General features: G+C 44.4%; 1 protein-coding gene across 4 annotated transcripts in view; it reads left to right on the top strand.

Annotated features, from left to right (window-relative positions):
* Positions 1-14,787, top strand: part of rabep2 (rabaptin, RAB GTPase binding effector protein 2) — a 49,802-nt gene that overhangs the window by 25,410 nt on the left and 9,605 nt on the right. For all 4 annotated transcript variants that reach the window (XM_059012479.1, XM_059012478.1, XM_059012477.1 and 1 more), the window contains one exon: positions 3,704-3,820. In XM_059012479.1, the coding sequence (XP_058868462.1) occupies positions 3,704-3,820 (117 nt within the window). The remainder of the gene's footprint in view (positions 1-3,703; positions 3,821-14,787) is intronic.

Genomic DNA, 14,787 nt, shown 5'->3' with positions numbered 1-14,787 from the left:
ACCTTCCTGGTACTTGACTGTAGATGCAAGTGGTAGGCACAGTGTCTGCATATGTGAGATTCATCAAAATCTAAAGGCTACTGGTTTCAGTACTTTCAGCTAAACTAGATTGCAATGAACTATTCCTGCAACTGGCATACACCACAGAGAGAAGACAGTGTATGATCCATCTCTGCCTTGAATGCCCTGGAGTAGAGAATCTGTCAGCCTATCTACAGGGGCTCTGAAGAAGCTGAGATGGATGATGAAGACAATCCAATCCAATCCCAGCAGTGGACTCATGATGCACATACCAAACAAAGAACCTCTCGGACACTGTTAGAATTCATCAGCATTACTTCTGCTGCAGTGGACACCACCAGTGCAGCACCACTTTATTGCCAAAGCTCAGGCTGCATATCTGAAGGGCTTGAACATATCACTTCCTGTAAGTTTCTCATTGTCCTGCTCGGTTTTGCAGAAAATGATTCCTTTATCTGTCAAGATGCAGTACAGGGCTTCCACTGGGAGAGCAACACTCCATCCATGTACCGTTGTACTACTGCCAACAAGACAATGATGAACTTCATTGCCTTAAGGTGCCTTCAGTAAACAATGGCGGAAGAAAAAAAAATTCTTGCTGTATCAAAATACCCGGAGCTGATTAAATACATAACCCTTAAGGCCTGGTCACACAGGCAACTTTTGTCGATGGCAACAAGAGGAACACATGTTGTTTCCTTGCAGTTTGTGGTGGTTACACGAGAGACGAGCATGCGGTCGACAAGCTGGCAACACACAGGCAACAACGTGATGCAACCCAATCATAATGAACGCTTCTGTCACGAGACAAAACATGCTGCGAAGGAAGATTACAATATAAAAATGTACTAATTACACTATAACAAACAAAATGCATAAATAAATAACAAAATAAATAAATAAAAATAAAAATAAATCTATTATTTATGTATTTATTTAATTTTGGCACAAATTATCTTCCATAACTGTTTACAGGGCAAATTAATTCTCTGTAGACTACATATAATTACCATATTACTTCAATTTGGCACTGCAGCGTTTAATTTAAATTAATCAAAATGACTTGCGCCCTTAATGATTTAAGGCATTTTAGAAACGCCGCCATGAGAGGCTCCAATCTGCAGCACTATACTCTTCTGTGTTTTGGGGGCTTGAATGCAGTACATTTACTGACAGTTAACGAGAGCCTATTAGGTGGGAGTTGGGAGGTCAGGGGAGTACTGTACCAGCAAATCAGGAGTGTGTATTGGTTGCTATGGGGCGGGACAAGAAGAGGAGAGACAGCGGTAGTTGAGTGTGATGCAGTTGTTTTTCTTAACGAAAAATATTACCTCTGAATATCGGTTTGATATCTGTTAAAACTAAAATATATCCTACTCGGTTATTTATTTATTTTTCTCACTGTAATTTTTTATATAATTGTACAGGACTGAGTAAAATTCTAATTGAATAAAAAATTAAACCCTCTACAGAAGATATCTTCAGCCAGCTTTCGGATAGCTCTTAGAGTGACCAGCAAAGCTCTGATTTCCATTACATGAGAGTAGATGTTAAAACTTCATGCTGATTTGAACTCGGCTCTCGCCAAGAGAAGCACCAACTAAGACGTAGCTTTACAGTAAATTTATCTGTGTCTCCTTCCATTTGCGTTTCCTTCTATATGATGATGTAGATATCCTTCTGTCTGGTGTTGATGGCTGAAGTGTAATGCTGGCTCCAGGGATTGGCTTATTTTGCCTCCCCAGCACATCAGCACACACAACGGCTGTAGTGCTGGCTCTGGGGATCAACCACAGTGCGGTCTCCCCAGCGCATCAGCATGACAACCGTCTGGACTGAGCTAAATAGAGTACATCTCTGGGGTCTTCAAGTGGGCACCTTCCATCCTTGGTGTTTCGTCGACTAGCCCACGACACCTCAAGAGGGCTCAACTGTGATTCTGGCTTCCCAACATCACCCCCCTCCGTCCCCCACTGAACTCAGCCCAGCTTTCTTACCGGTACATCAGCGTTTCTTTCTTTCTATTGTACTTGAGATCCCCAACCAGAATCTTTCCGTCTCAACCACAGCCAGTTGCTGCTCCTCTCTGCTGCTTCAGATAAGTTCTTCACTGTGCGACGCAACTCTTGGCCGCTGAATCCGACATCTCTGAGAAACCGGGTTGTAGGGTGTGCCACGAATCGTCGACAACCCACCTCCACTGGGTAAACCCGGACTCTCCATCCTCGCTGTTCCGCTTCAGCGGCTAGCTGAGCATACCGCAGTATCTTCCTCTCATATGCCTCATCTACAGCATCCTGCCAGCATTATATCTGCCAGCATTTTCCAGTCTCTAGCAGCTTCCAGTTGTCCTGGGCGAGGATTGGTTTTAACACCTTTTCTTGGCAGTTGCTCTTCTGGGCCGAGGAATGTTGTCTTTTGTGTGTAATGATTTGAAGGAACTGGTGGCAACTTATTGGTCATGTTACGCTTGTCTTCCAATGCTAAGGCCAAACATTGCAGCACCTGGTCATGGCGCCAACTAAACCGTCCTTGGCTAAGAGCCACCTTACATCCTGTCAAAATGTGCCTTAATGTTGCAGGTGATGAACACAAAGGACACGGTTATTGGAGAACATCACATGTTGACCTGATGAGGAAACTGATCCTGCTCTGTTCCATTGTCCATAGGTCTTGCCAGCCGATCTTGCGTTGTTCCACACTCTCCCATCTCATCCATTCTCCCTGCTTAGCCTGGGAAACAGCCTTTACACACCTCATCCTCAGGAATTCCTCAGGAATAGAGAAAGATCCCAAAATGAATCTCAACTTGAAACCACCTATGCCAAATCTTATTTTTTGCACATTTGTGGAAATGCCTCACAGCTGAAAAAAAAATAAAATAATTGCTGACCTTTGGACCTCAATTTAGTCATGAAATGTGAAACTTGGAGAGTTTCTGATGTGATTTTTGGAATTGATGGCTAAATAACAATACTGAAAATGTTGTAGCCCTATCATAAATATTTTAAAAGTTATTACATTTTTACCTCAACGTGTGCGATTTTATACAACGTCTGGGGGGCAAAAGCGGGGTGGAAAAGTTATGATATGCCATTTCTCGGAAACTATTTGGAGTTGAAAGCTACAATTTTAGATTTTTTCATAACTTGGCATTATCTACTATGTACCAAGTTTCATAAAAATCCAAGATGCGTGGTGACATTGGCTGGTTGAATTGACACAGAATGACTCCTTTTTAAATGGACTTTTAATGTGTTTTGACTCTGCTGCCTTTAATGGTTAAAATGAATGTTTTCTTTTAGTTTGTATTATGTTGTTTTTTATCACTTCTGTACTAATTCTTTATTCTTTTTTTAAATTCTCTCCTTTAGTATACATGTTTATTTTCTCTGTATTTTCTTTGTAAAGCCCTTGAGTTGCTTTTAGCATGAAATGCGCTATATAAATAGTTTATTATTATTATTATTATAATTATAACATTGATGAAGGCACTTGAGCCCAAACACTTGTCTGCTGCTTGACTCCCTCTTAGTTTCCTCTGTTTTTTTCACCCTGTGCAGAGTTTCTGATTGAGCTCAGATGCAGGCATTGACGGTGTTTTGGCAGGTTTGATGGAAGTATTGAAGTGTCTGTCTGTCCCCTGTCTGTCCCTGTCTCCCTGTCCCATCTCTCCCCCCAGGCAGAGCTGTCTCGGGCTCATCAGAGGGTCAGTGTGGATCTGCACCGGCTCTCCGCAGAGAACCACACCCTGAAGGGGGGAGGCGGAGAGGGGGGGCTGCCACCCAGCGCCATGCAGGTGAGAGAGACGTGAAAATATGAAATAAATACTCCTCACTAATCCACAAAATATTATTATATATAACGACTCAAGTTGCTAAAATCAATAGATAATATAGAAATTTCAATCGACAACAAAATGAAAAATGTAAACAAAGGAGAAATATCGAAACCTCTGGGAAGAAAAGAAATGAGCAAAAGAAGACTCAGGCTCGCCAAACTCAAATCTTAAAAAAAAAATAAAAATAAAAATAAATAATAATAATAATAAAACTGTAGAAGAAAACAAAACAAATGGTCTCTGAAAGCTGTAATATACAAACTGCTGGAGGGAGCCGAGAGCGATTAAAAAACGCGCATGATAAAAAGGCCTTAGCAAAAGACACTACTAGTACACAAATACAAAATCAAATGTAATATTTTTTACCGATAACCTAATCGCCTGGCACACGATCCTGTGCAGCAATTTTCCTAATTTTAAAAAGAGGGGAATATGTAACGGGAAACAGCTGACAGTATATGAAGACAATGATCTGGACAGCGTCATGTTCACAACCAACATTTACCACAACGGCACTGTGATGATCCAGGGCAGTGAGAGCGGCCTGCACGTGTTTGAAAAACCTTCCAACATATTAAAAGAAGTGGGAACAAACAACAACCCCACTGAAGCACAAAGCTCACACACACAGCACTGTACGACGACGTCCACCTGAACTGAGAGGGAGTGAGCATCTTTGCCAGGAGCATCAAGGACATTGCCTTGGCCGACAACCCACCAAGGGGCACTGTGGAGCGTGGAGTCACCGAGCCGCACCCAGATACCCTGCACACGGAGCTCCCACTGCACCCAGACACCCTGCACCCAGACACCCTGCACACAGAGCTCCCACTGCACCCAGACACCCTGCATACGGAGCTCCCACTGCACCCAGACACCCTGCACACAGCGCTCCCACTGCACCCAGACACCCTGCACACGGCGCTCCCACTGCACCCAGACACCCTGCACACGGCGCTCCCACTGCACCCAGACACCCTGCACACGGAGCTCCCACTGCACCCAGACACCCTGCATACGGAGCTCCCACTGCACCCAGACACCCTGCACACAGAGCTCCCACTGCACCCAGACACCCTGCACACGGAGCTCCCACTGCACCCAGACACCCTGCACACGGCGCTCCCACTACACCCAGACACCCTGCACACGGAGCTCCCACTGCACCCAGACACCCTGCACCCAGACACCCTGCACACGGAGCTCCCACTGCACCCAGACACCCTGCACCCAGACACCCTGCACACGGCGCTCCCACTGCACCCAGACACCCTGCACCCAGACACCCTGCACACGGAGCTCCCACTGCACCCAGACACCCTGCACACGGCGCTCCCACTGCACCCAGACACCCTGCACACGGCGCTCCCACTGCACCCAGACACCCTGCACCCAGACACCCTGCACACGGAGCTCCCACTGCACCCAGTCACCCTGCACACAGAGCTCCCACTGCACCCAGACACCCTGCACCCAGACACCCTGCACACGGAGCTCCCACTGCACCCAGACACCCTGCACACGGAGCTCCCACTGCACCCAGACACCCTGCACACGGAGCTCCCACTGCACCCAGACACCCTGCACACGGAGCTCCCACTGCACCCAGACACCCTGCACACGGAGCTCCCACTGCACCCAGACACCCTGCACACGGAGCTCCCACTGCACCCAGACACCCTGCACCCAGACACCCTGCACACGGAGCTCCCACTGCACCCAGACACCCTGCACACGGAGCTCCCACTGCACCCAGACACCCTGCACACGGAGATCCCACTGCACCCAGACACCCTGCACCCAGACACCCTGCACACGGTGCTCCCACTGCACCCAGACACCCTGCACACAGAGCTCCCACTGCACCCAGGCACCCTGCAACCAGACACCCTGCACACGGAGCTCCCACTGCACCCAGACACCCTGCACACGGAGCTCCCACTGCACCCAGACACCCTGCACACGGAGCGCCCACTGCACCCAGACACCCTGCAACCAGACACCCTGCACACGGAGCTCCCACTGCACCCAGACACCCTGCACACGGAGCTCCCACTGCACCCAGACACCCTGCACACGGAGCTCCCACTGCACCCAGACACCCTGCACACGGAGCGCCCACTGCACCCAGACACCCTGCACACGGCGCTCCCACTCCACCCAGACACCCTGCACACGGCGCTCCCACTGCACCCAGACACCCTGCACACGGCGCTCCCACTGCACCTAGACACCCTGCACACGGCGCTCCCACTGCACCCAGACACCCTGCACACGGAGCTCCCATTGCACCCAGACACCCTGCATCCAGACACCCTGCACACGGAGCTCACCCTGCACCCAGACACCCTGCACTCGGAGCTCCCACTGCACCCAGACACCCTGCACACGGCGCTCCCACTGCACCCAGACACCCTGCACACGTAGCTCCCACTGCACCCAGACACCCTGCACACGGAGTTCCCACTGCACCCAGACACCCTGCACACGGAGCTCCCACTGCACCCAGACACCCTGCACCCAGACACCCTGCACACGGAGCTCCCACTGCACCCAGACACCCTGCACACGGAGCTCCCACTGCACCCAGACACCCTGCACACGGCGCTCCCACTGCACCCAGACACCCTGCACACGGAGCTCCCACTGCACCCAGACACCCTGCACACGGCGCTCCCACTGCACCCAGACACCCTGCACACGTAGCTCCCACTGCAACCAGACACCCTGCACACGGAGCTCCCACTGCACCCAGACACCCTGCACCCAGACACCCTGCACACGTAGCTCCCACTGCACCCAGACACCCTGCACACGGAGCTCCCACTGCACCCAGCAAGAATCTACACCAGAGCCGTCACCGGAGCAGGGAACATGACCAACTCTGAACTGAGTGACATTAGACACCTGCTGAGTGCAATTTGCACAAGACTAATGATGGTTTAAGTAAGAAATGTTAACTTAAAAGATGGCCAACTATGCTATCACCGATTTAGAATCAAAAAATATATCAGACCAGTCTATTTATCTGACCACTGTCAAACAGTCCTCTATCTACACAATGCATGTCGTCAGAACATCAATTCAAACACCCTGTCACATTTAGAACATAACATAAGAACATAAGAAAGTTTACAAACGAGAGGAGGCCATTCAGCCCATCTTGCTCGTTTGGTTGTTAGTAGCTTATTGATCCCAGAATCTCATCAAGCAGCGTCTTGAAGGATCCCAGGGTGTCAGCTTCAACAACATTACTGGGGAGTTGGTTCCAGACCCTCACAATTCTCTGTGTAAAAAAGTGCCTCCTATTTTCTGTTCTGAATGCCCCTTTATCTAATCTCCATTTATGACCCCTGGTCCTTTTTTCTTTTTTCAAGTCAAAGAAGTCCCCCGGGTTGACATTGTCTATACCTTTTAGGATTTTGAATGTTTGAATCGGATCGCCGCGTAGTCTTCTTTGTTCAAGACTGAATAGATTCAATTCTTTTAGCCTGTCTGCATACGACATGCCTTTTAAACCCGGGATAATTCTGGTTGCTCTTCTTTGCACTCTTTCTAGAGCAGCAATATCCTTTTTGTAACGAGGTGACCAGAACTGAACACAATATTCTAGGTGAGGTCTTACTAATGCATTGTAGAGTTTTAACATTACTTCCCTTGATTTAAATTCAACACTTCTCACAATATATCCGAGCATCTTGTTGGCCTTTTTTATAGCTTCCCCACATTGTCTAGATGAAGACATTTCTGAGTCAACATAAACTCCTAGGTCTTTTTCATAGTTCCCTTCTTCAATTTCACTATCTCCCATATGATATTTATAATGCACATTTTTATTGCCCGCATGCAATACTTTACACTTTTCTCTATTAAATTTCATTTGCCATGTGTCTGCCCAATTTTGAATGCTGTCTAGATCATTTTGAATGACCTTTGCTGCTTCAACAGTGTCTGCCACTCCTCCTATTTTTGTGTCGTCTGCAAATTTAACGAGTTTGCTTACTATACCAGAATCTAAATCATTAATGTAGATTAGGAATAGCAGAAGACCTAATACTGATCCCTGTGGTACACCACTGGTTACCTCGCTCCATTTTGAGGTTTCTCCTCTAATCAGTACTTTCTGTTTTCTACCTGTTAACCACTCCTTAATCCATGTGCATGCATTTCCTTGAATCCCTACTGCGTTCAGTTTGAGAATTAATCTTTTATGCGGGACTTTGTCAAAAGCTTTCTGGAAATCTAAATAAACCATGTCGTATGCTTTGCAGTTATCCATTTTCAATGTTGCATCCTCAAAAAAGTCAAGTAGGTTAGTTAGACATGATCTCCCTTTCCTAAAACCATGCTGGCTGTCTCCCAGGATATTGTTACCATATAGGTAATTTTCCATTTTGGATCATCTTATAGTTTCCATAAGTTTACATATAATAGAAGTCAGGCTTATTGGTCTGTAGTTACCTGGTTCGGTTTTGTCTCCTTTTTTGTGGATCGGTATTACGTTTGCTATTTTCCAGTCTGTTGGTACAACCCCTGTGTCAAGAGACTGTTGCATGATCTTGGTTAGCGGTTTGTAACCAAGATCAAAAAAGTAGTGAAGGGGGGTTATATACAAGCAACAAACAATAGGGAGATAGAAATCCTACTAAACAACTTCCAAACAAAAGAATACAATCAAAACTCAGAGGGACTAAATCAGGCTATAACAAATAGAAATCAGATCTTCCTAAAACTTGCACAGAAACCAAACCTAAAATTTAAAGTCACATAAGTCACAAACAAGCAGTCCCGAAAATAAATATTTTGAAATTAAAATGTAAATTTAAAGAGGAAAAAGTTAAGAACACTATCAAACCAGAAATACCAAAATCCAAATGATAGTGAACTGGCCAAAACTACTTCCACACCCTCCAACAATACAAACCCACCCTTCTGAAGAAAAAACTGAAATATGAGAGCAGTAAACTGCGAGCAATAGAGGACTCTATTGACATAAATAATATCTGGGTATCTTGAGGAAAGTAAGCAATACAAAACGATAACATGGAAAAACTATTTTGAAAAATTGTATCAACCAATAGCAACCACTAACTCCAGAACAAATTAATATCCTGGAAGAACTAATTTTAGAAAGAGTTAGAAAGATAATCATTCACCTGTAGACACTCCAATCACACTGCAAGAGGTCAAAGAGAAACTTAAAAATCTCAAATCTAAAATACCCTGTGGCCATGATAGAATCTTAAATGAAATGTAATAAAGAATGCCCTAATTATTCAATCTAGTATAAACATCTGGCTATTTCCCTGAAGTCTGGAACATAGGACTCATAACTCCAATATATAAAATAGGAGACAAATTAGACCCCAATAATTATAGAGGAATATGTGTTAGCATTGACTTGGGGAGGATGTTCTGCAACATTATTAGCAGCCGATTACTGAAATTCATACAGGAGCACAAAGTTCTGATCGGGTTCCTCCTCCAACACCGCACTGCAGATCACATCTACACTCTACAAACTTTAAAAACCAGCATGTACACCACAAAAACAAAGGGAAAATATTTGCCTGCTCTGTAGATTTCAAAAAAGCTTTTGACTATTTGGCACCCAGGGCTCTAACCTTAAAATACTCCAAAGTGGCATTGGAGGCAAAGTGTATGATGTCATCAAATCCATGCATGCAGGGAACAAACGCAGTGTGAAAATACATTACAACAGAAGAGAGTTCTTCACACAGGGACGGGGAGTGAGACAAGGCTGCAGCCTCAGTCCAACATTATTTAATCTCTATATAAACCAGCTGGCCACAAAGTCCCTTGACTCGCTATCGATGACACAGAAATCAAGTGTCTCCTTTATGCTGATGACCTGGTCTCACTGTCACCTGCAGAACAAGGTCTTCAGCAGAAACAAGAAACACTAGAGCAGTACTGCAAAATCTGGGCTTTAGAAATGAACCCGGATAAAACTAAAATTATGATTTTCCAGACAAAAAGATTATAGGGAAATAAATACCAAATCACCGTAAACACCTCCACTATAGAACAGTGGTTCTCAAACTTAATGGGCCACGCCCTCCTTCCTCTTGTTTGTGGTACTTGACTTGCAAATTCCAGTTTACCGATTGTGACCAACGCTTACTACACAGTAAACTGATAAACAACATACATTACCAGATGGCAGCGGACTTCATCCAAAAATATGCAAGCTTAAAAGGCAGCAGTCAGATGCACAGCGCCATCTACAAACTGACATGCCTGGAGGTGTCAGCAGATTTGTTTTAAGTTAATATATACAGTATAACGGGACATTATGGCTGGTATTAAATTCGGCAGATTTATACGTTGGGGGATTTTTTTCACAGCACGTTCACAAAAGTCACAGTTTTGCATTTCTACTTTTAATAACAAACACATTTAGATAAATGTTTACTTAAATATGTCTGCTTGAACAGTATCTCATTTACAGTATCTCGTTATAGCAACAAAGAAGGCCTTCTAATCAGTTACAGTATTATCGTTTTAAATATCAGTAAACTTTTATGATAAGCATTTGCTGTCTCTCAGTTTTAAGACTATGGTTCATAACATAACACAGTGGAATGATCACTGTACTGTCATGCAGTATTTATAGGGCAGTATTGACATGTGTGAAATCTTTAACAATAAAGCCGAAACGAAAATGCTTTTATTTGCTTCTAAATCAGTTCAGACTGGTTAATAGACTAGCAAGCACTGGCAAAATGAGCTCAGTTTTATACGGTGCAGAACGTTTTAACGTTTTGTTTTGTTTTGTTTCTGGACTTTGCGATTCCTGCACGACGCCTGCATTAATAGTCGTGTCGACAATAACAATCAACCATTTTGTTACAGACTTTAAACAAGTTTGACACAAACAATTTTGGCTGTTACTTAATTAAACCCTTTTTAAAAAAAAAAACAAACAAACAAACAAACACACACAAATGCTTAACATAACAAATACCAGCCCTATTACAGTAGCAGTCGCAGTTTACACTGCCTCTGGGTTTCTGATCGCATTTATTTATCTATTTATCTATCTATTTATTTAATTATTTATTTAATTAAATAACGCCCCCCCCCCCAGGATACAGTCCGCAGCCCACTAGTTTGAGAACCACTGCTATAAGAACATAAGAAAGTTTACAAACGAGAGGAGGCCATTCAGCCCATCTTGCTCGTTTGGTTGTTAGTAGCTTATTGATCCCAGAATCTCATCAATCAGCTTCTTGAAGAATCCCAGGGTGTCAGCTGTAGAACATATTACGAGCTATACCTATCTGGGATATTAATCGGCTGGTCGGGGAGTTTTAATTCGGCAATAAAAAACCTCACAGAAAAAGCACGCAGGGCATACTGTGCTATAAAGAAAAAAATGTAGAAACTGAACCCATCAGTATAGATCTGGACCAAACTCTTTGATAGCACTATGTAACACAATTTTTGTTCCTGGGTAGTAAGTGTTATTTCTTAATTGCTTATGCCTCAAAAGTATAGAAAATGGCTATTATTCCCCACAAACTTTGCTTTTGTGACCAGGACAGTGATATTTTGAAATTTACCTATTTCCAATGAGAAAACGGGCGAATTTGTGTCTTTTCGTTCACATAGTCAGAAAAAAACAACATATGAATCCAAATTAACATGTATTTATACTAAAGTAATACAAAAATGACTACAAAAGATTTAGAAATGAGTAGTTTTTCGAGATTTACAATTATACTGTAAATCACTTTCACGAATCAGCCCCCAAATGTAGTCTCCCATCATGTTCTCGTTATACTGTCCTTGGTAGCGGCGTTCAAAGTCCAGTATATCCTGGTGGAAGCGCTCGCCTTGCTCCTCCGAGTACGCTCCCATGTTCTCCTTGGATTTATCAAGATGAGCATCAAGGATATGGACTTTGAGGGACATCCTACAGCCCATTGTGCCGTAGTTCTTCACCAGAATCTCAACCAGCTCCACATAGTTTTCAGCCTTGTGATTGCCCAGGAAGCCCCAAACCACTGCGACAAAGCTGTTCCAAGCCGCTTTCTCCTTACTAGTGAGCTTCTTGGGGGATTCATTGCACTCCAGGATCTTCTTTATCTGTGGTCCGACGAAGACACCGGCTTTGACCTTTGCCTCAGACAGCTTAGGGAAGAAGTCTTGAAGGTACTTGAAGGCTGCCGACTCCTTATCTAGAGCTCTGACAAATTGTTTCATAAGGCCCAATTTGATGTGCAGTGGTGGCATCAGCACCTTCCGGGGGTCCACCAGTGGCTCCCACTTGACGTTGTTCCTCCCCACATAGAACTCGGTCCGCTGTGGCCAGTCCCGCCTGTGGTAGTGCGCCTTGGTGTCCCTGCTGTCCCAAAGGCAAAGATAGCAGGGAAACTTGGTAAAACCACCTTGGAGACCCATCAGGAATGCCACCATTTTGAAGTCTCCTATGACCTTGATGCCATCTCAGAAAAATGGAGATATGTATCCACTTAGGCAGCTGGAACTAAACTGAACTGGTGGGCTTAAGGCCCCTGAATTTATACTACTATTTATATTACTGGAAAGTTCTAGAAGTTACTCCAAGTTTACTCAGCACTGAATCTATCTGGAATGTTCTGGAAAATAGGTAAATTTCAAAATGTCACTGTCCTGGTCACAAAAGCAAAGTTTGTGTGGAATAATAGCCATTTTCTATACTTTTGAGGCATAAGCAATTAGGAAATAACACTTACTACCCAGGAACCAAAAAAAAAAAGTCTGAGGTCCAGCACTCTTTTCCAATTTTGAAAAATGGGTAAAAAGCCCAACAGAAAGCCTCCATCTACAATTCTGTAAAAACATTTTACACCTGCAAAGAAACGCACTAAACAACGGCTGTCGAGCTGAGCTGAGACGATTCCTGCTGCTTCCTCGCAGTTCAAAACGGAGAAATACTGGCTCCATCTGAAACAGAGTGACCCAGACTCCTGCCATTACAAATCACTAAAAAAACAGGCGATAACCCCCAACAAGAACCCCCTCAGTAAGCTGGCTCTGAGACTCAGTGCACTGAGCCACACAGACATCACTGGGCTTCAGACCAGCAGAGGGAACAGACAAGCTCCTCAGCTCAGGAGAATAGTCTACCAGCTACACAGCACATTGGACAAACCAAACTGAAACACAAAACAAGCTGGCGTGTTACAGAGCTTAAATAGAGACTATTCCCTGGCAGAGTACCCCGTGCAAATAAAAGAACCAGAACTGAGGCAGACATTGACAAAGTACAGAGACTGCGATCACAGTCTGGAGGTGGAAACGGGCCGACACAGGCAAACCTGGAAACCCAGAGACAGGAGCTTGTGTGGCCAGTGTGGATCCGGGGAAAAAGAAACAGAAATACACTTCACTCTGGACTGTGCAAAATACACCCAGGCCGGAGAGACTTATACCCCCAATTCACCAGCCGGGCTCCCGACTTTCCACAGCTAGACAGAGAAGCCAAATTAAGAACAATTTTAGGGGAATTCGGAGACACTGCTGAACTAGCAGCTGAATATGTAACAGCCTGCCACAACATGAGAGACACAATGTAAATAACCAGCCTCCACACTCTGTATATATGTTAAATAAGAAATGTTGGTTTATTCCATATTTGTTTTTATTTTATTTTAAATACACGTGCTTTGGCAATACCTGTAAAACATGTCATACCAATAACGCTTTTGTGAATTTGAATTTGAGAGAGAGCAAGAGTGTCAGTGGCTTCACTCTGTTTGTGTCTGTGTATCTGTCTCTCTCTCTCTCTCTCTCTCTCTCTCTCTCTCTCTCTCTCTCTCTCTCTCTCTCTCTCTCTCTGTATGTCTGACCTGTCCTGTATTTACTCTCAGGGGCCGCACTCTGAGGAGAGCAGAGCCTGAGGGTGTCTGTCGCTGTCTGTATCTCTCTCTATCTCTCTCTATCTTTTTATATTACATTGTCTTTTATTTTCTTTCTTACTCAAAAATAAATGTCAAGGTTGGCAGGTCTGCAGTAGGAAGTGGAGCTCTGTCTCTATGTGGCCTGGCTCACAGTGCTCACACACTCTCCTCTCTGGGTCTGTAGGTGGCTCTGTGTCAACCCTTTTCAATTGCTAAATTGTGGTCACTTCATCTGGACGTTTAATAAGGAGGCAGTGTCCAGGGCTTGTAAGCAGAAGGTTACCGGTTCAAATCCCACCTCTGCCACTAACTGACTCACTGTGTGACTCTGAGGAAGTCACTTAACCTCCTTGTGCTCCATCCTGCGGATGAGATGTTAAATCAGTGTCCTATTGTAAGTGACTCTGCGTATAATGCACAGTTCACAGCATACCTCTGTAAAGCGCTTTGTGATGGTGGTCCACTATGAAAGGCGCTATATAAAAATAAATAAATTTATTATTATTATTATTATTATTATTATTATTATTATTATTATTATTATTATTATTATTATTATTATTGTTATTATTATTATTTGGCCAGTAGTTGTTTTTGGTCTTTAACACTGACCAAATATTCTTCCAGGGCGTAAGGTCTGTTCTAACTCTGGCAGCACTCTGATTCATGCTGTGACTTTACTTGGCTCTCCCAGTGTATCAGGTACTTGTTTTTCAGGGTTGTGGCTATTTTAGATCCTACTGGGGCCTGATTAGAGCAGCTGTTCTGAGGCTCTGTGATGCGGATCTGGTTCTCCACACAGAGCTTCTCCATCATGTAGTTGATGGTCTTTTTATTTGAGTAGCTCTCCTGGCTCTTCAGGGCCTTGAACTGGTAGGAGTCGGGGTTGCTTTGGTTCAGGTGGCTCCACTACTTTAAAAAGCTTTCTTTTGTACAGTGAGTAGGAAGGGAAAACATCCTAGCTCAGCTCTACAAGCATTGATTGGAGCATTCCTGTGCAACTGCAGGATGTTTTTG

The sequence above is a fragment of the Acipenser ruthenus genome, chromosome 44, assembly GCF_902713425.1.
Source record: "Acipenser ruthenus chromosome 44, fAciRut3.2 maternal haplotype, whole genome shotgun sequence".
Taxonomy (NCBI): Eukaryota; Metazoa; Chordata; class Actinopteri; order Acipenseriformes; family Acipenseridae; genus Acipenser; species Acipenser ruthenus.
The sequence above is the reverse complement of the archived record's forward strand: the minus strand, read 5'-3'. Positions and strand labels throughout refer to the sequence as shown.